We start from the raw sequence: 22,150 nt of genomic DNA on the forward strand, positions 1-22,150 counted from the left end.
CTTCCCCATCGCAGAAACCAAACATATTATTAATGTATGTTTACTTGGATGGAGAGAAAGAGAGAGAGAAATTAAAAAGAAAATTTTTAATAATTATAAAAGGAGGCTTTACTATAATATTTGGAAGTCTTATAACCAATCAACCTGTATCATAAAAGTGGTAATTAACCAATGACATGGCATTTATCAAAATTCACAGAGGATTTTGATTGGTCAAAAACCTAAAACCACTTTGAGCAACAAGTTTCCTCCATTGCTGCCATAAAGGCATGATACCCAAAATATTTGACCAATCAAAGCCCTGTGTATTTTGATAAAAACCCTCAATCATCAATTACCACTTTTATGACGCTGATGGATTGGTTATAAGTTTTTTCAGTATCATGTCTTTTTAACATCATAGTCTAACCCTTGTGGCTTAGATATTTTCATATAAAAGGGTAATACGGATTTATTCCTAAATTTAACCCTTGTGGCTTAGATATTTCCATATAAAAAGGGTAATACAGATTTATTCCTAAATTTAAACCTTAACTTTAAACCCTAAAATCAAAATGTAAAATGAAATTAGTTGGATCCATAATGTGCAGTTGATAACTAAACAGTGTATGATGTGTACATGACAACTTAAAAGTGTCCAACCACCTTTTATGACACTGATTGCTTGAAAATTTAGGGATAAATAGACTGCACTCTATCTCAGAAATCTGAAATTACAGCCCTTACTAGTCAACTAGTAGCCTCCCCTATAAACTGCATCCTGTCCATGAATTTGGTATTGATCCATGGTCAAGATTCATCTCACCTGTATGGTGGAGATAAGATTTCTAAGGGTGGACTGAACAGTAAAATCCCCTTGAATTTATAGTTCATGGTACTGCAACCTAATTTACGATATGCAACGGTTTTTGAATCATGAAATATATTATGGTATGCCATTTAACAAGTCTTTTTAGGAAGATATTCCAACAGCCTATGTAGCCAAAAGATGTAGTGATTTTTGGGGTTTTTTCTTTAAAAATTTAGACCATTTGATAAGTATATTAGTCTATCATGATCTACAAAATTGTTATATGAAAGATTTTACATGTAGAAGACATGAAGCTTCCAGATTTTTGGTCATCTGAGGCTTCCATAAGGAATAGGTCTTTTTGATTCTAAATAGAAAGATAAACTTTTGATCTTCGTTTTGAAAAGGCTGAAAAACCACATAAAAAGATTTGCCAAATATTAAAAGTTAGGAACATCTGTAAAACTTAAACAATAAACAATGGCAGTTTGATGGGCGTCCACTTAAAAGTACAAACAGAGTACCAATGATTTTAATCGCTCTATACGTGATTTTTCAGTGTAAATGCATAATAACACTTTGAACCATGGTTGAACCGCTTTTCCCTTGAGGTGCTGTCCAAACCAAGAGGTCAACTCATGACATTACAACATAAAAGAAGTTCAGAAAATGAGATAATATAAAAGTCTCATAACCCGGTGAATGAATAATGGGTTGATGTTTCAATCATCAGGACCCATAAATGGGGGACTAACATATCAAATCGTTGATCAAGTCAACAGTTTTTGGTACAATATGACTCACAGGTCAATTTTTATAGAAAAAAAAAGGGTTGATATATATATATATATATCAAAAGATAAGATAATTTAGATGAATCAAATGGATTGATGTTAAATTCATGATCCGTATAGATGGATGGATGACTAAGTCAACGTTTTTGTTCAGCGTCCCACTGGTCTACAAATATATAAAAAAAAATATATGCGCATTCAGTATCACATACATTAATCATAACTTCAATAGTAGTAAATGAAAGGTTGCCTGCATTGATGTATATTGTGGTGCAAATTAAATGCTTCATTATTGTATGTAAAAGAATAGCTATCATTGAATGGATTTCCTGGGCCAAAACATCTGTAAAACCAGATCATCATGGGCCTCCGACGTTTTAATCCCACATGCGGATGAAAATCTGGTCCAAAACTGACCCTGCCAAAAAGCAATATCCCTTGGTAAAAGAGTAACATGGAATTGATGATTAGAAGTTTAAAGCTGCTGCCAACACAAGCTGTTTTCGAGTGTATATATTATTTCATGCAGAATGTCCAATTATTTCTTTCTTTAATAGTAAAACGATTTCATTGGATGAAGTGCTTCATGTAAGGGTACTGGAAAAGAAGCAGCATATAGAAACGTCGGCTTAATTTTTGAAACCGGTAACCGAAATTGAATTGAAGCGATTGGTTAATTGATTCGGTTAATCATCGGTTCACTTTGCCGGTTCAGCTTTTTATTATTTATAATATATTATAAATATATAATAAAACATTAGATATATATAATATTATATTTTAAATAATAAATATTATATTATATATTATAAATATATTTATATATAATGTATATTTATTAATTTATAATGTATAAAAAATAAAAAAATATATAATATATATAGATATACATAAAATATATATAAATATATGTATATCAATCGGTTCGGTTAATCGCCGATTTTCTATTTTTATTAACTGAAACCAAACTGGTACCTTCAGTTTTTTTTTTTTTTTTTTTTTTTTTTTAATACTGAACCAAAATCGAAACCGAAACTGAAGACAGTTTTTCGGTCGGTTCAGTTATTTTGTTTTTCTTGCTCACCCCTAATAAAAAGGATGGAAACATGTAACTGTTACCGAAGCACTGGCATTGGTTTTGGTATGTTAGTGGAGATCTCAAGTTTGGATATATCTGCTTCTCACAAGACACTACATCTCTCGTATTTGTATGTTGTCATTCATGGGGAGATATTTCCAATGTGTGGTTATATTATCTTCCGAGTAGGATAGGGTTTGTATGGTATCTTCATGGATAATAGATCTAGACTTGGAGATCTTGTTGTCAGACCCAATGTTTTCAAAACCAAATTGAACCAGACGGTCAGACCAAAAAACTAGGAAGTCACCTGACCGATTCTGTTTTACCCCAAAACTGCTATATGGCCAAAAACCATTAATTTGATCAGCAAATGCTGACTCATGCAGTCAAACCATTGAACCATTCAACCCAAGAATGTTTTTTGGTCATTTTTTGAGTTTTTTAAAATTTTATTTATTTTTGTTAAAAACAAGCCATTCATTCGAACCGAATGATCAGATCATTTGATGTGGGAACTAGACCCCATAACAGTTCTTTATCCGATCTGATTTTAAAAACCTTGGTCAGACCTGAAAGACAATAAAAGGTTGTTTCGAGAGGCCTGGTACTCGGTTATTAGCTAGAAAGGATGGAATGATGAAAATTGGAAAATGTCATCTAAATACTGCATTGTTTTTGTGTTAATAATTAGAGAGGAGATCTCAGTTAGAGGAATATTTTGATGGCAATAAAATGCTTTTGAAGGGGCATTCAAAATAGGCTAAGGTAGTAACGGCATTTAAACCAAATCAATAACTACGCATAAGACAGTACAGCTACATATTAGTACTGATTTTGATTAATATTCTATCATCAAAACCAAATCAATAACTAATGTAGCTTTTATCATATGTAAGGTCTTTATATTACACCCCAATTTTCATTGTATCAAAAAAGTATTTTTTTAAGCTTTTTACCAAAAAAGATATTCTTTATCTAAGGCAAAGTTCCATTCATCATCAAGAATTCAAGATTACATCTCATCAAGCATCAAAGGCCTTACAAAGTGCTTGTTAGTGGCTTGGACCACTGAGAGAGTGTAGAGCTGTTAGGTCTTATGGGGTGGAGGGTGAGAAGCCAATCATCCTCCCCTTTGGCATGCAAAATATCAGAGTTGTGTATGCTGATGGAAGTTCGAACTTATTGCTGTTAGATAATAAAATCCTGTTCAGGGATTTAGGTTGAACAGTTCCTTAAGGTAGTATTAAATCCTATTTTGCCAAGTGATATAGTAAAAGGTATGGGCGGGCCTATTCCTGTCCATACTTCAGCATGTAGAAGACTGGATCATAATAAAAAGTATTACAGATCTACTACCCACAAATTGTTTTTACATCCCTACCCACATATTATCATCATCGTGTATTGGAGGAACATCTCCCATTAGTGACAAGAGAAATATTCTCAATGTGCAGCTGTAATGTTTCGTGAGTAGCAAATCCGAGCCCAATAAAGAGTCAATAGGTTTGTTCTATAGTTTTAAAAAACAATGCAGAAGTAGAACCATTTTGACCACTGGTTTTTAGGTCGATAATTCGACCATCCAGTTTGAATAAAAGCTCATTCTGACAACAAAAATTAAAATATAATTAAAAATAAAAAATGGTAAAAAAACCTTTGAACGGGTCAATGGGACGATGGTTTGACCGTTAGGTCAATGGGTCATTGACCGATTTAACGGTTTTTGGGTAGGGATTGGATTTGGGATAAAATAAAACCAATTGCCTAAATGGTTCCCAAGTCGAATAATCCGACCATCTGAATCAACAACAGTTCAAAAAACATGGTTTATTCTTTTGAAGCTAAAAGGTTACTTTTTTTAGAACCATCATCCATATTCCATGGTCCCTTTCTTTGAGAAATCTCCAAATCCATCATTATGAGTACTTTGTTTATCAAGTTGGGCCGTCTAGAAAGCCACCCTTTTCCAAAATACATAAAAGGAGTTCCATGCCATAAAAAAATAAATAAATTTCCAATCCTACGTCTTACTCCACCAAAAATTTCTACATATAGAATTCAACTGCTTACAAATAGAAGAAGGAATACAAAAGGCGGCCATTTGATAGAGTGGCAGAGAAGCAATCTTGATTTAATGACTGCATTTATTTTCCATGAGACAAAACTCTTGATTAGAGGTGTAAAATGGGTCATGCTGGGCTGGCATGGCATGGACAGCGTGCAGCCTGCGCAAAGTGCGGGACGGGCCGTTTCATTTCGCAAGCTATGCCTCTCTTCTCTAAGATATTTTGAGGGTCAGCCCAATATGGCCCATGACTCGAATCTATACGGGCTGGGTCGGGTAGTCGATTAGGCCAAAGCTATTTATTTAAAAAAATAAAAAAAAACTTAAGGTTTTAATTTTATATGAATTTTGATGTATATAATTACTTATATATACAATAATTAAATAAAATAATATAATATAATTGAAAATAATTGTTTATTTTATTAATATATCATCTATTATTATATAATTATAATTTATATAATATATAAATATATATATATGGCCTTGTCAGGCCATGCCAGCCCGCGGGCCACGAGCAGCACAACATGATAGTGTGAGCCGTGCCGGCCCAGTCCGCTGACTTGAAACCCCAAACCTGGCATGACCCATACAATCATGTCGTATCGTGGCATGGCCCATGGACCATCGGGCCAGGCCGGCTCAAAATCATGACAGGTCACGGGCGGCACAGTACACCTCTACTCTTCATTTCCAACCCTCTGAGTTTTGATTTCATTTTTTATCAATGATGAAGTTAAAATAGGAGTACATTTTAGTAGTATTAAATAGAGGGCCACCCGAATAGACATCACTTCTCTTCATTTCCAGTACACCCAAACTATTCATGATGGATTCTTTAAAGAAGGGGGCGATGTTCTTGCAGATTTGTCATAGTTAACCAATTGCCTAGACCAGACACAAAAATGCTCTAGTATGGTTTTCAACTTTTGCACCTCTGCCATGCTTGTTTCACCAAATATTAAGAGCTTATTTCGTTTGTAGTTAGAATGAAATTATTCGAATTGGAATGGAAATGGTCTGTTCTCATAGTCTGTTTGGTTCAGACAAGAATGGAAATGAAAATTGGAATAAGCAAGAATAGGATTTCATTCTCAAGGGAGGGCAGGGAATGACCACTCCTTCAAATGGAGAAGTGTCATTCCAGCAGGGGAATGGGATTCCAATTCTGCCCAACCAAACAGTTGAATCGGAATAGCCCATTCCAATTCCGATTCCAGACCCTATTCCCGCAAATCAAACGGGGCCTTGGCAAGTCATATGCAGAGAGCAAATGATTCTTTTGGATAAGAGAAGGCAAATGATTCAACCATTGATAAGCTTGTCCAAACTCAAAATCTTTTAGCTCCCCTTGGCTATGGCCTTTGTTAACGTCCTAGAGAGCAACCGAAGATAAATTATAAACAAGTAGACAAGGCACAGCCTTGCCTGAGGCCTCTACCTACTAGGAATGTCATTAATAAAATTTTCATGGAGGAAGAAGCAAAACAAATCTGAACTCAACAAGAGAGCAAAATTCCTCTGGAAATACTGCTTTCCCAGCACCTGAAGTCCCTAAACACACAACCTAAGCCAAGCCTAGAAATTTCTGGGCCAGGCTGAAAATTGATCACCCCTAGTAAGAAGATTCTCCTAATTAGTCTAACAGGAAATCTAATCAAAAAACAAATTCCATCTGCTTTAAGATGAAAGCCAGAGTTCAAGGTAGAAACCATAGCAGTGAAAGAAAGAAAAAAGATTGTTTGAAAATGAAAATTAAGAATAAAACACATCGAGGGCTCAACTGTCATCTGCATGCAGCTGCAGCCTGCAGACACTTCTGTTGCTGTCATTAATTGCTGCATAAGCCTGCTTCTGCATTCAGCAAAAGGCCGATCTTGGATTCGATTCCTACAAGAAGATCCACTCATATCGTTCACTGCAAATGGGGACTTTGGCAAGGAATAGCACAAGACCCAAGAAAAGGGGAATCCCCCAGAAAGCATGCCACCCTTATTAACAAGACTGTTGGATATGCATCAACAGATCTTACACCCAGAAGTTATTTCTCATAGTTGATTTCGTACACCATGAATTGACTGAAGCTCCTCTCTTCTTTCATGTATCAATGAACAAACAATCCCAACAACATCGATTTTCTAGTTTTTCCTCTTTTCATTTTTAATCCAAGGCTCCAGTTTATGATTTGATTGCAGATAAATGAAGGAAAACGAATCATCTTCTGAAGCATTGCTTCTAATTTCTGCAAGTCATTTCCCAGATTGAGTACTGAGTTGATTCATCTTTACATGTTGCAGAACTCAGCATTTATCAACTATTCAGATGTGTTTTCCAAGAGAAAGATCGGATAAGTTCACTTAACGTCAAGCAAATTAAACAAGTTCAATCCTAACAAACACTCTTCACACTGAATGGAGTGATTGTCAGAAGTTCATCTTTCCATTATGGATTCTGACACAAACATGCACATGTTTGCAGGGAGTTTTGCATATTAAACAGAAAAGGCCATTCCGGGTACCAGTAACAAAAGCAGCAGAAGTTAGATCACTTTATACTTTACGTTTAAAGGCTAGAAAGAAGTTGATGTATCAAATCATATGCTCAAATGGTGAACCAGTGACTCAGTGAGCTTAAATTTTTCCGAGGTCCGTAAGAGATATCATTGGTTTCAGATTCTAGTTTTACTCCAGAATTCAGACCAGATGAATTATTTGTAAACTATTCATTTTCCTGAACAAATTGCATTTTTTGTCGAACATTCAAAAATTCATAGAACTATATATCATTTATGCAACCAATAAAGCTCCCATAACCGATGAAGAATGGGTTGCATCTCTCTCTCTCTCTCTCTAAAATCCTATAAATGAAGGCAAAATTGGTGCATTCCAATCCGTTTGCATCAGTCACTCTCTACTTTCTATAATCTCCTGATCTTGGTCGTTAGTCTTATTCATTTAGGCTGTGTTGGTTTGAAAGAAAGGTAGAGAAAGGGTGAAAGGATCTAACTCAATATTTCTTTTTCTTTTTTTCATAAAAGGGAAAAGGCTTCCTCTAACGTGACAAATAGGTTCTACGACTGTTAATTTTTTCTTGTGGCCAATGAAAGGAGCAAAAGTGAACTAGCGCAAATGGAAGGGCTGCTTAAGCTTAACTGCAGCGTGACAGCTGATAGCGCTATTTTGTCCGGGATGTCTGTGTAGTTAACAGGTGATGACAAAAATGTCCTCACAATTACAAATCGACTCACAGTGCTTTACCCACTAATTTGTAACTTTCTGAGTGATGGTTTCTGTCCCCATCGTTAACCTGGCTGGCCTAATTCCAATCTCTAGTCTACAGTCCACACTCCCCAGTCGTATTTGGTAAACGGGGCCTTGTCAAGCCACGGATTTATGTATTTTTCTCCACTCAGATTTTCTTTTCAAAGGACAAGAATCCATCAAACCATGTACCCCCTGCGCTCTCTCTCTCTCTCTCTCTCTCATAAGTTGCCATCAACGTCCATGTCCAAACACACCAGCGTCCTACTGACTCCATGGATTCTAAAGCAACAATAGTAGACTCAATTCATTCCCCGGTCCATATATACATTTTTCCTTTTTATTCTTAAATTTGATCTCTTCTTTCAACATAGGGCTGCTCATTCTCCCAATTTGATCCCATTAGGCTCAGTTTGGGATGAGTGAAAATACAAATATGTTCAATGCAAATCTTATGTACAGAATTTCTAAACCTTATATTTGTATTATACTTATTTGTATTTGTATTCTTCTCAAATTGAGCCTTAGGTTGTATTTGGTTGCAATACAAATATGACAGTGCAAATGAGAGTATAAATTCTTATTTTTGTTTTAAATTGTAGCTTATTTTCTTTGTATAAATAAAGTAAATTAAGACATGAAGTAGAATAAAGTAAAACACAAAACAAAATTAAACAAGAATTTTCATTTTTTAAATTTGCACTCCCATGCATTTGTACTAGTGCAAATAAAATTATATTTTAACCAAAAACAGCCTTAAGGGTGATCCAAATTCAAAATTGGTCCTTGATCGGAACAAATGATTCCACTATTATCCAATCAAGTATAATATGACGACGATGGTCAGGTTTAGATGGTAAACCTGCACTGACCCATCCTTGTCAAGTTAGGGTCAGGTCAATATTAACCGAGGGTTTATATAGTTTATATAGTGTCAATTAATTATAGATGTACTATATATGAGGTGGGTTCAATATCCCCCCACCCCCACTCCCCTACATTCAGTCGGGCTGGGTTGGGTTCGGGTTGAAGCAAGCCCATATTAGGTTCGATTTGTTGACTTATCTCGATAAAATTGGTTTGAATATTATACATTTATCAAATTTTCATAGTTCAAGTTTCATACAAGTAATTCTCAATTCATTATGTGTAAGGAATATAATATTAAAGTCAAATTTAGTTTATTTTATTAATATATTTATAATATCATGATTTAATTTTTGTTTAATTTATTAATATTATTCAACGTTCGATTGCAATCTGAATTTGATTTGAATATAATGTAAATTCAATGGATAAGATCTGATTCAAATTCAAATATAAATGAATCAAATTTTGGATCTACCTGGATTGACTCGATTTGTTGGCAAACAGCCCTATTTGAACAGTTATCAAGCATAATCCAATTCTCAAATTATTGTCAAATTTCATGTTAGGGTTGATTCGCTGAAGTTGAAATATATCATGTTTTCGGTGGCATTTATGATGGACAAAATAGTTTGGGGTTAAAAAATTTAGGCTGTGTTTGGTTGCAATGCAAATAAATTTGCACTGATGCAAAACCATGGCAGTCAAATGATTTTAGTGTAAATTCTGACCTATTTTTGTTTTAAATTTTAGCTTATTTTGTTTGATTGCAGTAAAAGGAAATAAATTAAGACATGAAGTAGAATAAAGTAAAATCCAAAACAAAATTAAACAACAATTTGCATTTTTTTTTACTTTTGCACTCCCATGCATTTGTACTAATGCAAACAAATTTGCACTACAACCAAACACAGCCTTAGGGTTCAAAAATGGACAAAATTGTTCATGTTACTTCATAAATTATTTTTGTTGTTTTTATTGAATAATTTCAAAAAAAATGGGAAGTTATTATTCGTCATAAAATCATAAATGTTCAATATTTTGGAAATTTAAAACCATTTCTTGCAACACAATGCTGTAAAAAGTCCACTTAATTTAACAAGGGATCCCTTAATTGGCAAGTCTGGATCTCTTGCTAACAAAATACATTCCAACACTCTATCAACATGATCTTAAACCGTACATCTCATACATGATGGGTCCCACTTTTATGATGGATTCCAAGCCCATGGTGAAATGTACAGTGTGAAATCATGTTGATAGGATGTTCCAATATGTTATATTGGAGAAGATTACATTCCAATCTGACGCACAACAGGTTGATGTAGGAGGATTCAACATATTGCAGTGCTCCAAAGTTCATAGACTTTATTTTTTCTTTTTTTCCTTTCTAGGGTGAAACATTGATTTCAGCTACCACTTTTGCCCCCTTTACAGCAAATACTTTGTTTTCCACCAATTATAATTTGTTTTGATGTAAATGTCAAGAGAACAAATCTTTTACCCAAAGGCTCAGTTTGGAAGGAATACAAATACTGTATTGTACGAATATATACAATACAAATTCATACAAAATAATATAAAATACATAGCTTTGCACTCTACAATTTTCTATTTATACTCCTTCCAAACTGAGCCAGAGGGGCAAAACTATACCTCAAATATTTCAGCCTGAAAATTTTCTTCCTATTTTATGTTGAAACAAAGGGAGTCTATGTTCTCAAAGAGTCGAGCTGGGCTTATCATCGTTCCATGTCACAGAAGTAAGAGAGTTTGAATGGAAAGTAGCTCTAATGGTCGCTTGGAAGGGCTGAAGCACAGTGGCTTTTAGGTTTTCGAGGTGAGCTTTTCATGAACAGCCTATAAATTCTGTTTTGTGAAAATTTGAGAGAGCCCAGACAGTTTGGGACGGTTTAGCTGAAGATTCAACCAAACTGGTCCAGGTGCCTTGAAGGCTCCGGATATGGTATTCAAAAAAGCTGAAGCAGACAGCCTTTCAAACGACTGACAGTTGATTTGGGCTCTCTGCGTTTTTCACCCAATATAATTCATAGGCGGGCCATGTAGAACTCACATCAAAAAAATCAGAAGTCAGATGTACTCTATCACCATTGAGGCTGCGTTTGGCATAAATGCCCCTATGAACATTGAATTTTTAACAGTAGCAAAAGGGCGAATGCCAAATGTAACCTAAGTTGATGGTGTATTGGCCTATATCTTCAAAGCTGACCTCTTATGGATGTAAATCCTAGTCCAAAAATTTTAGTTCATAGGAATTCATATGCCCATCTGTCCTCTAAGATCTTCAAGAATAACAATTATAATGATGAGCTTCTGAGAAAAAGGTTACCTGATTGGGCCAAGTAGGAACTTCCTTTCATGGCCCACCTGTATCTGTCATAAATGAATCCAGTAGAGAGCTTCCCTTCACAGGGACAGACGCAGAGAATGGTGTGGAAGCCTTCAAAAACCCTGATTGGTTGTCCATCCTTGGACGCCTGGAAGGCTGGAAGGATGTTTGGCTCAAAATTGCACTCACCCTATTAAATGCAATACCAGACATATCTCAATACGAGTGGGACAGGTTACCCACTTACCCATCTAACCCATGTCATTGCCATTCCCTACCACAACTCAATCCACCCCATAGCCCACATTGCATTGGATTTGCAAAGGGCATTGGAGTGGAGTAGGGCAGGGTGCACATGAGGCCCACAGTCCATAGCCCACATTCGACCATCTTGTTCTTTTCGTCTGTTTTCATCCTCTAATGCCGTAAAGAGTAAAACGAAAGACTTTAGACACCAGGTTGTTCTTTTTATACTTCTTATTTTTCCAACATCAGACATTAGCCCTGACAACATTTTTATCTTTTGTCCCCAAAATGCCCTTTGTGCATTTTACTCATTGTTCATTATTAGTAACATATTTTTATTATATTAAAACTTTATAAATAATAATACTAAAATATTCTTTTAATAATGATAAGATATTATTAAAATACTAAATACTATTTATTAGAATAATGATATTTGTTATTAAAATACTAAGAAAATTATTATTTTATTATTTTATTATTTCGTTACAGAATTACTTTGATTTTTATTTAATTATTATTTTATCTATTACCATTTTTTTGTTTTATGATTATGATTATTATTGTTATTGTTATTTATTCAATCATTTTATTCTTATAAATTTAATTATTTAATTATTTATAGATATTATTTAAATTTTTCTAACTATTACATTTATAGTTTGCTCCCTCTCAGAAAATTTTGTTGATTTTCTAAACATATTGTCCCAAACCCTCGCCTATGCTACAGTACCCTCCTTGAATTTGTTATAGATTCTCTTATTTGTCCTCTCTCCCAACTATACAAACTAATAAAAATTCCTACAGTGGAGGAATCAATAAAACCCCCTTATTGCATTATTTTGAATTATTAATTTAAGTATTATTTATTTTTATTTTAAATATTATTACTATATCATTATTTATTATTTTTATTATTGTTTTTTTTACATTAATTGTATTCTAAAAGTAATGATTAGTATTAATTTATTAATGTTAATTATGATTAACATAAATATCCATTCTCATAATCAATTATGGGGGTAAATTTATCAAATAACCATATTCAGCATTCAACATTCATTTTTTTTTCTTAACATTCTCTGTCAAATATCAGATAAAGCAAAAAAAAAAAAATCAAAGTACTTTTTTCAGAGCCTTTTTGCTTTTCAAATATGAGACTTCAAACCAAAACAACACACCTTAGCCTTTAGTCTTAAGAAAAAAGGTAAAGCCTTTTGGGCTGGAATTTATCACTTAAATAAAAAACATTTTTTATTTCTTTTGAAGGGCTAAACACTGGGGTAGCCCATCCTCCAACCCAGGTGCAAGCGTGATGATCCCAAGTCTCCACCACAACCAGTAGGATAAAGATTCATAGATTGCTAAAAACTTCTTTTTAGCTCATTTCCATGTGTTCCTCTATACCAAAGATAGGCAATTCCTCTTTCTATGTTTATTTATTTATTTATTTTCTAACTAGACTAGAAAACAAATGAAATCTTAGACTAGCATCACTTGGCTATCCACATTCAATGTCGTGAGGGAGCCCCCATCGCAGCAATTGGGTACCTCATAATCTGTCATCTCTGTCTATCTACATGCCTTAGGTTTCTATGCATGTCACAAAAGTTAAATCTAAATACCATCATGTATGGTTATAAATTAGTTGCACACATGCTATTTACATCGGTATTATATAGATTGAATACTTGCCTTAGGTTCCATATATGTCATAAAAGTTAAATCCATATCTTTTTTAAAGATTAAATCCAAATACCATATATCATATGCTCTTAGGCTAGTGTGTCTCTAAATTAATGGGATTGGAACCCTCAATTGGTACATACGCTAACCAATAGTATACCAAAAATCATGTATAACCAAGTGAGTCTTGAGTCTTGACTTGCTACAAATAAAAACATGTACAATGGGCTATGTAACCAAATAAGAGTGAATGAGTCAGTGATCCATACACATACCATGTATCCACTCTTGATTGATTAAGTATCCCCACTCAATGTGTAATCGGGCCTAATTGCTAGGCGTAAGCTCATCTGAGAAATAAAAAAACCTGAGGCTTTGGGCTCAGGCCCAACGCAGACGAAGACTTAAAAATCCAAGCCTGGCCCGTGTGACACCGATGCTGCTAAGGGCCTAAGGTCTGTCTTAGTGTCTTTTCGTCCATGAATACATATGCGTTCCATTTCGCGGCAAAGAAAAGCTCCCAGAGCAACCCATAATCCCACAGAACTGATATGAACAGACGATGCGATCGGTTAGATAAAAATGGCATTCTATCGCTTATTTTTGTTTGCAAGTGCTGTTGTCTGAGGATCAGAACATCAATTCAGCATCACCAAAGCAACGATCAAGCTGATATACTGATTCCCGCTGTTTGTTCCAAGGTGGTTGTCGACCAGAAATTCCTTATTCGAGCCATCACAGAAAAGAAGCCATATGTATCAAGGTTATTCTACACTCTTAACCGTTAGTATCAGTATTAGTAGTAGAAGCTGTAAGCGACATCTATATTGCTCAGTTGCTTACAGAATATGGCATTGAAACAACCCCATCTGGGAAACCTTCTGAGGCTTGTTCTCAGAAGATCCATCTGCTCTCCTCTTTTTACTCGAACACGACACATACGGTCCGTCTGTTCCTTTTCTTTCAACCAACCCCACTTGAAGAAACCTGTTGTTCAGAAGTCTTTCTTCAAGGCTGACGGTAATGATGGTTTGGTAAACCGCTTCTGTAGGGAGAAGAAATTCAAGGAAGCCATAGACACTCTATGCCAACAGAAACGCTTGAAAGAAGCACTTCAAATCCTAGACCTTCTGGATTGTTCCAGAACATGCCCGACTGCCGCAATTTACTCTGCTCTTCTACAGCTCTGTCTCCAACAACGAGCACTTGAGGACGGCAGAAAGGTCCACGCCCATTTCAAAGTCTCCGGTTTTGTGCCTGGGATCTTTATTTCTAATCGTCTGCTTGATTTGTACTCGAAATGCGAGAGCTTGGCGGATGCCCGAAAACTGTTTGATGAGATGACGGAGAGGGACTTGTGTTCTTGGAACACCATGATCTCCGGCTATGCAAAGGCGGGCCAACTTGAAGAGGCCCGCTTGCTTTTCGAAGGTGTGCCAGGAAAGGATAATTTCTCTTGGAGTACTATGATCTCCGCTTACGTTCGCCATGACCAACCTCACGAAGCTTTGGAGTTGTACAGAAGAATGCAAAAAGAAGAGAAATTGCAATGCAACAAGTTCACGGTCTCTAGTGCTCTAGCAGCTTCTGCTGCTGTTCCATGTCTAAAGCTCGGCAAGGAGATCCATGGTCATATAATGAGAACTGGGTTAGCCTCAGATGCCGTGGTTTGGAGTGCCCTGTCAGATATGTATGGGAAATGTGGGAGTGTAGAAGAAGCAAGGCACGTCTTTGACAAGATGCTGGACCGAGACATTGTTGCTTGGACTATGATGGTTGGAAGATACTTTGAGAGTGGGAGGAGGAAAGAAGGGTTTGAGTTGTTTTCGGAACTTTTAAGGTCAGGGATTAGACCCAATGAGTTCACCTTTGCTGGGATTCTGAATGCATGCTCAGCTGATGCTGCAGAGGATACGGGGAAGCAGGTTCATGCATACATGACCCGGATTGGATTTGATCCGTTTTCATTTGCAGCTGGCGCACTTGTCCATATGTATTCAAAGTGCGGCAACATCGACAGTGCCAGAAGAGTCTTCAAAGGAATGCCTCAACCGGATCTAGTTTCATGGACTTCCATGATTTCTGGGTATGCTCAAAATGGTCAACCTGAGGAGGCTATTCGCTACTTTGAGTTGCTGCTCAGATCAGGTACTAAGCCTGATCACATTGCTTTTGTTGGGGTGCTTTCTGCATGCACTCATGCAGGTTTAGTTGATAAAGGACTCGAATATTTCCATTCAATAAATGAAATACATGGATTGAAACACACTGCTGATCATTATGCTTGCATAATTGATCTGCTCAGTCGGCGTGGCCGATTTCAAGAGGCTGAGGGAATTATTGATAAAATGCCCATGAAACCCGATAGGTTTCTATGGGCTTCTTTGCTTGGTGGTTGTAGAATTCATGGAAAGCTTAGACTAGCAAAACGAGCAGCTGAAGCGTTATTTAAGATTGAACCTGAGAATGCAGCAACCTACGTTACATTAGCCAACATTTATGCCACTGCTGGTATGTGGGATGAAGTGGCAAAAGTTAGAAAAATAATGGATAATAGAGGAGTGGTAAAGAAGCCAGGTTCAAGTTGGATTAAGATCAAAAGAGATGTCCATGTGTTCTTAGTGGGAGATAAATCCCACCCCAAAACTAAGGAAATCTATAAATTTCTAGAAAAACTCTCAAAGAGGATAAAAGAAGAAGGGTATGTTCCTGACACAAATTTTGTTTTGCATGATGTTGAGGAAGAGCAGAAAGAGCAAAATCTGTCCCACCACAGTGAGAAGCTTGCAGTTGCATTTGGTGTTATTTCTACTCCACCTGGGACATTAATCAAAGTTTTCAAAAATCTTAGGACCTGTGTTGATTGCCACACTGCCATTAAGTTCATGTCAAAGATTGTAGGGAGGGAGATCATTGTGAGGGATTCAAATCGGTTCCATCGTTTTAAGGACGGGAGCTGTTCATGTGGAGACTTCTGGTGATTTGGGGGCGAGCTGAAAAGTGAGATAGTAGTTAATTTACTTGCAGATGAAAGGGGAAAGGTTCCCAACTTTATGTATTCTTATCAATTAAATTAAGCAAAAAGGTATTATTCATTCATTTGACCTATCTTTTCAGTATTGATAGGGAGTTTTTCCCACCTTAAATACGGTTGGAAGAAATGTCTGGCATAAAAAAAAAATCCTCATTCATGGATGAATATAACAATAGACTAATAGAGCATTGATACAAGAAATATTGGTCACAATTGTCCTTGAGAAATCAGGATGTTGTGTCTCTTGTTCTTTTTGTATAAGGTAATTAGATGTATTTTTGGTCAAATATAAGGTTATTAGATATAAAAGTGAGAGTTTCACTCCTTTTATTGACTTTAAACTTTCCTTTTCACTTTCAACTTTTCCTTGTGTCCCCACTTTCTCCTCTCATCGTCCAGTCTCTACCTGTTAAAAATTCTGCCAAACCAAGCTGTCTCTCTCTCTCTCCTAGAGGGATGATGTGGCAAATCCAAACTGTCCACTGAATAGGTGATCCTTTTGAATGGTTGTGATTTTGTTGATCATAAGTGGGACACTTTTAATGGTGAGTTCTATTATTCCATCATATTTGAAACAAGTTTTCTATGTTTCTTAATTTCACTGTATTCTTTGGTGGAATGGTGGGTAATAATTATGAGAGGCATGATTGATTTTCATTTTAGCTATTAAATATTAATTCTGTAAATATATGTTTTATTAACATAGGGGCCATTGCTTGGTGTAATGGTAAAATCTCATGTCACAAGTGTCATGTAGGTTTGAATTGGAGAATTTTACCATTAATGTCTGAGAGCAGCTACTTCATATTCAGTCCGCCCCTCCCCATACTCTGAATAACTGGGTTGTTGGAACCTAGTGTTGGGGTAATTGCCTTTTTAACCATGGACTGAAGTTGGTTTGTAAAAGAGATTCATACTTTATTGAAATATTACAAAGTAGAGCCTTAGACGTAGAAAATTAAACTTGTTGGCTTATTATTCATTAATCAGAATAGCTGCATCTAGTAAGTAACAAATTTTCATCTATGGTAGTACTTTGTCTCAGTGTGATCTTTTTATTACCTTGGTCTAATAATCCACAACAAGAGAGATTGAGGAGAATGTTGCCATAGAATCAAAGTAGAATAGGCAAAATGGAAGGATGCATCCAGAGAACCTTTACATAAAACACAGCTTATATCAGTCAATTTCATGCCCCCTCCCCCCAGCTGGTTATTTCTTGTTAAGAGTCTATTCTTATAGGCGGTCCAGACGAAAAATGCTACTTCAGAGAAAATATTCTTACACCAGATTCTGTCAATAGGTATCTCTTGTCCCTCAAAGTCAGACAGTGCATTGTAAAAAGGTTTGACAGAGGACTTGGATGATCTTTGTCTTTAAACTGTTCAAGGAGTGTAAAGAAGGACGAACCATCTTCTTCTTCCATCTTAGAGGAAACTGCAGGAGCTTCTGACATTGTTGCCCCATCAGGTATGCCTTCCCCCAGTTATCGCATTTTACATTAGATGGTTTACTTCAACTGGGTTCTTTTCTCATTTATGTTAGATAGTTTTCATTAACTGATTTCTCATTTATTCGATCTAATTTAAGCTGCTCTTCTTGAATAAGTGGACTTAATATATATTCTTTTCTATTGTTACTTTGACATTGAATTACTATTTCCTTTTTAAGTGGATTGGTGTGAATTCTACTTCTTAGTTGATATTGAGTTTCTTTTTCTAAATAGGTAGCTAATTTCAGGGACACTAAAAATGATATATGATCTTTTTTCTTTTTGCTTTCCCACCTGTTGTCCCTTGTTTTGCAAATTTATTAGATAATGATGTATTGGGTGATGTTGCTTATGATAGCTCTGAGCATAGAATCCAGGATATGTTGATTTAAATATATGTTTATGAGATAAAAGAATCTTCTCTTAAAGAAATATTAAATGTTAAAATCTTAAAGTAGTCATTGACTGTTAATCGCAGCCAGCTTCCTATTAGCAGTCATTTTACCCATTTTCAGCTAATGGCAACCATTTAATCCTCTAAAGTTTAGCTTCCTTTTGTGCTTCTCCCTCCCTCCCTCTCTCTTCTCTCCCTCAAAGCTGTTTGGTTTATGTGTTCATAACTGATATTTTGCATCCTCTTGCAGTTTAAGTTCCGTTGCCTGCCTCTGAATGATTCTTTTTTCTTTTTTTTCGTTAGGATGTTGTGATTCTTTTTCACTTTTACTGTTACTACATTACCTCTTCCTTTTAATTTCTAGAAAATGAGCATTGGTGCTTTCTTCCAGATGCCATGTGGATATCTTTAGCATGCTGTAAGAGAAATGTTCTTCAATTGACACTTCTCAATACTTTCAGATTAATTTTTCAAAATCCTAAAATCCTTTTCATTTATTAAGAACTCTTTGAGCTAGCTCTACCAAATTAGGAGCTGCAATATAATATTCTTGGAGAATTTGAATGCCCTTGGGTTGGGATTGGGTTGATGGGTGTGCGGGTATATATAATGATAATTTTAGACATCTTATATGAAGTCACTACAAGTAAATCATAAGAAACGTGTATAAAATGTTGAGTACCTTCATTATGTGTTGATAAATAAATATATTACATAATTGGTTTTTATCTTAAATCAGGTTATAACAGGTAAAACCAGTGCAACTACCACCCTATTATAATAGAAACTCAAAAAACCCAAACCCAAACCAACCCAATAATTGTTACTCAAGATGCAGACTCCAAGCCTGTATGATAGGTTCAGGTTAGTTATGGTCTGTCAGGCTGACCTTGGATCAACAACCCTAAAAGATGCTTTCCTAAGCTGGGAGACCAGGAACAATACACTTCACATGGACAATCAGCTAGCTCCATCACTGTTATATCATGAATATCAACATACATCAAACAAGACAGTACACTGCCTTAAATACAGCAAAGGATTCAACTTTCTCATCCAACAAGAGGCATTCCATTAAGCTTGATAGTTGAGCTTCACAGTAATGGCTCTTATGATCTAGGTGCAAGAAATGCAATACTTGCATCCATCATCAAAGAGTCAACCAATTATTACCTTTACAGTAACAGAGCATAGATAATGGGCCCAGAGCAGTTATGACAAAGAAAAGAAGCTATTGCAGGTCTTGAGACATCCTTGAAGCTGGACATTAGGCCCTAAAAGTGGCATCTCTCTCTGTCTTATCTCTTTTTTGAACCAAGACTCTACTGTGCTTTCATGGATCGAACAACTACATGGGAACCATCATGTTAAATATTTGCTCTGTCAATTTGTATGTATATATAACAACTTAATAAGTTTTGATCACTTACCCAGAGAATCAATTACATCATCTTTTTGCTTATTTTGCATTTAATTCACAACCTCATATAATCTTTATGATCCTATGAAGGAACTCATGCAATTTTTTGTTTGTGTGATAGCAATTGTTTTGCCAAAATTTGTGGAATGATAACTGAATTTAGTTGCATTTATTTTGTCTTTTTTTTTGTCTTGGTTTTTAGGAGAGGAACAAGAGGCTGTTTTACAAGCTCTCCATCTGTTCATGGCATCTGTTTGGGGTCTTCCTGCTAGATATGCAAAGATTATAATAGAAGTGATACCTAACAAAATTCTAATCTTTCTTCTTACTCATGAATTTCTTTTGTATTATGCACTTCTTTTATTGTGTATAACATTTTCTTTTGTATTTATTGATATTGACCTATATGTTTGTTTTTTATATTATAGCAGGTCTTCTACCTAAAACAATCAAAGGGTTTGCCTACCAAGGAAACACGGGTGAAGCTTAAATATGTATTTTGTCTCATGATTCTATCTTTGTTGATGCTGCTAATGTATTGGAAACTAAGCTACCATTTATTATTATGCTGGATCTTTCTTTAATTATTTACTTCATGCTCTTGCTTTCTTTTCTCTGCATTTAATCTTTGATTTTTTTTTTTCAATTTCCGCATTTGCTATGAGTTATATATTAGCTCCTTTTAATCTGCGATTTTTAACCATAGCTCCTTTTTTTTGAGAAGTTCTTAATTTCTGGTTCTTTTTAGATTCTTTAATAATTGATGAAGACTTACTTCAGCACATTGTCTTGCAGCCATAGCTTTATTACTAGTTATTCCCAATTCTACCATTTAATTTTTTTTCTTAACCATTGGGTCATTGAATTTGAAGTAACAAAACTTCTGTAGTTGGGACAAGGCTTAGATGATGATGATGATGAGTAGTACATCTCACTCACTAACCTAATGGAAATTTTACAGAACATATCTCCTGTTGTATGGAGTGGCATAGGATGCACACATCTGCTTCAAGCATAAAGTTTAAAACAAAAATATAGAAAGTAGAGGAAAGAATTCAATAAATTTTCTAAAAAAAAATAGATGGACATTGTGCCTCATCTTGGTTTCCGAAAATTTGAATTTGGGTTTCTATATGATGATCCATTTTGTTTTGTCTCATTTTATCAATGGTCATGCAGTGGCTTTTGGCGTTGCAAGGTAGACCCCATATTGAAAGCTGTGAAGCTGTGTTTGGTGAAAAAAACCCAGAAAGCCAGAAATATGCTTGAGCTAAGAAATTGACTTTTTGGTGAAACTATTTTTGGTAGCTTAACATATAATGATCCCAAACGGGCTCTTAGTCCCTTGCTCAAGACAAGATGTAGAAAAGACAAAGGTACGTTTCATGGCAATTACTGTTAAAATGCATCTAACATCTAGGCTGACTAGCCTCTCCATGGAACTTAAACTTCCATATTTGAGACTAGTAGCAGCTGTTGGTTTTAGGGGCAAAATGTTTGAGATTCCAAGCAATACCAATCCTCATTTAAGCTTGCTGGGTTTTAGGCTGACTAGCCAACCCCAGATCTTTAATTGAGCTTGTTGGGCCAAGTGAAAAAACATTTCATATTCTGTGTTGACTTCCATCCACTGTTTTTTTCCTGTCCTTACCTCTAACAAAGGAAATATTTTAAACTGCAGTGATACCTGGAAACACTCCTCTTTTTCAAGTATCATGGAGTTCTTGAAGGCGTTGGTGAAACCTCCAACACCTCAACCAGTTCGTGTAGACATTCCCCAATTAACCTAAAAGGGTGAAATTTGCAAACGTTACATAGGTGCTTTTCAAATTTGCAAGCTAATAATTTGAATGGAATTGCTTGCTACTCTGGGAGTTCATAATTTCCACCACTGGCACATGGTAGCCAAGAAGTCAAGCTTCCTTTCCCATCCCCAACCCCACCCAAGAACTGGTGGACGGAAACGGCTGAACAAGAAATTCTCTGTTCCCTCTGCTACTACCAAAAGAACCTTCACTTGGTCATGTTTGGTTTGAAGGAAAAGGTAAGGAAGGGAAGGGAAAGATAGAGAAAGCTACACAGGGTTTGTAAAGGTTTCCCTACCTTTCCCTACTTTTTCCTTCAAACCAAACATAGCCTTAAAGAACTAGCAGTCTTCGACCATCTCTTCTTTCAGTAAGCAGGTTAGGAGCTTTTGGCTAGATCTAAGCAACTCTTTCCACGGAAATTGAAACTTCATACTCAGGGATGATGTTGTTCGATCTTATTTGGTAGTGTACCAATTTCGTGTGTTGAATTCTGGTAGCGTTTTCAGGTCATGGCGGTATGGAGAGAGAGAGATTTCCTCTTTAAGGTAGCACACAATCAAGGGTCCACAAAACGGCTTCTAAGTTCTAACTACTTGCTTGGTATCTTAACCATGCTGCATGTTACATGTGCAATGAGATCCTGCCTACCATATTGATAGGCCACCCAAAGAGCGCTCTGGCACAAGAAATTCACTATCAGATAGGTTATCCTTACCCTACAATAAATTTTGGAGATAATATCGTATCTTTTATATATATATATATATAAGATAGGGGTGCTCTCTAGGAAATGGAATCTACTCTTGCGAGTAGATTCCCAAGTGAAAGAAATCCATTTCCTATTAATTATATAAATATTG

The 22,150-nt window shown here is 35.7% G+C and overlaps 1 protein-coding gene across 4 annotated transcripts; it reads left to right on the forward strand.

The window, feature by feature from the left end:
- Positions 1–13,578: 13,578 nt before the first annotated feature.
- On the forward strand, positions 13,579–20,123 carry LOC148871067 (Pentatricopeptide repeat (PPR) superfamily protein). 4 transcript variants are annotated; one of them, XR_016106824.1, is made up of 5 exons: positions 13,579–13,905; positions 14,194–16,227; positions 17,480–17,646; positions 19,685–19,776; positions 19,911–20,123. XR_016106824.1 is itself a non-coding variant. In XM_088968215.1 (2 exons), the coding sequence occupies exons 1-2, from the start codon at positions 13,694–13,696 to the stop codon at positions 16,121–16,123; spliced, it is 2,142 nt and encodes a 713-aa protein (XP_088824341.1). In that variant the 5' UTR covers positions 13,579–13,693; the 3' UTR covers positions 16,124–16,241. The 4 variants fall into 4 exon arrangements, 1 of the variants encoding a protein (XP_088824341.1); XR_016106825.1 differs by having other exon boundaries at positions 19,914–20,123; XR_016106823.1 differs by having other exon boundaries at positions 19,685–20,123.
- The last annotated feature ends 2,027 nt before the right edge of the window (positions 20,124–22,150 follow it).

The sequence above is a fragment of the Nelumbo lutea genome, chromosome 2 (genome assembly GCF_056320005.1).
Source record: "Nelumbo lutea isolate HS-2025 chromosome 2, American lotus-T2T, whole genome shotgun sequence".
NCBI classification, from domain to species: Eukaryota; Viridiplantae; Streptophyta; class Magnoliopsida; order Proteales; family Nelumbonaceae; genus Nelumbo; species Nelumbo lutea.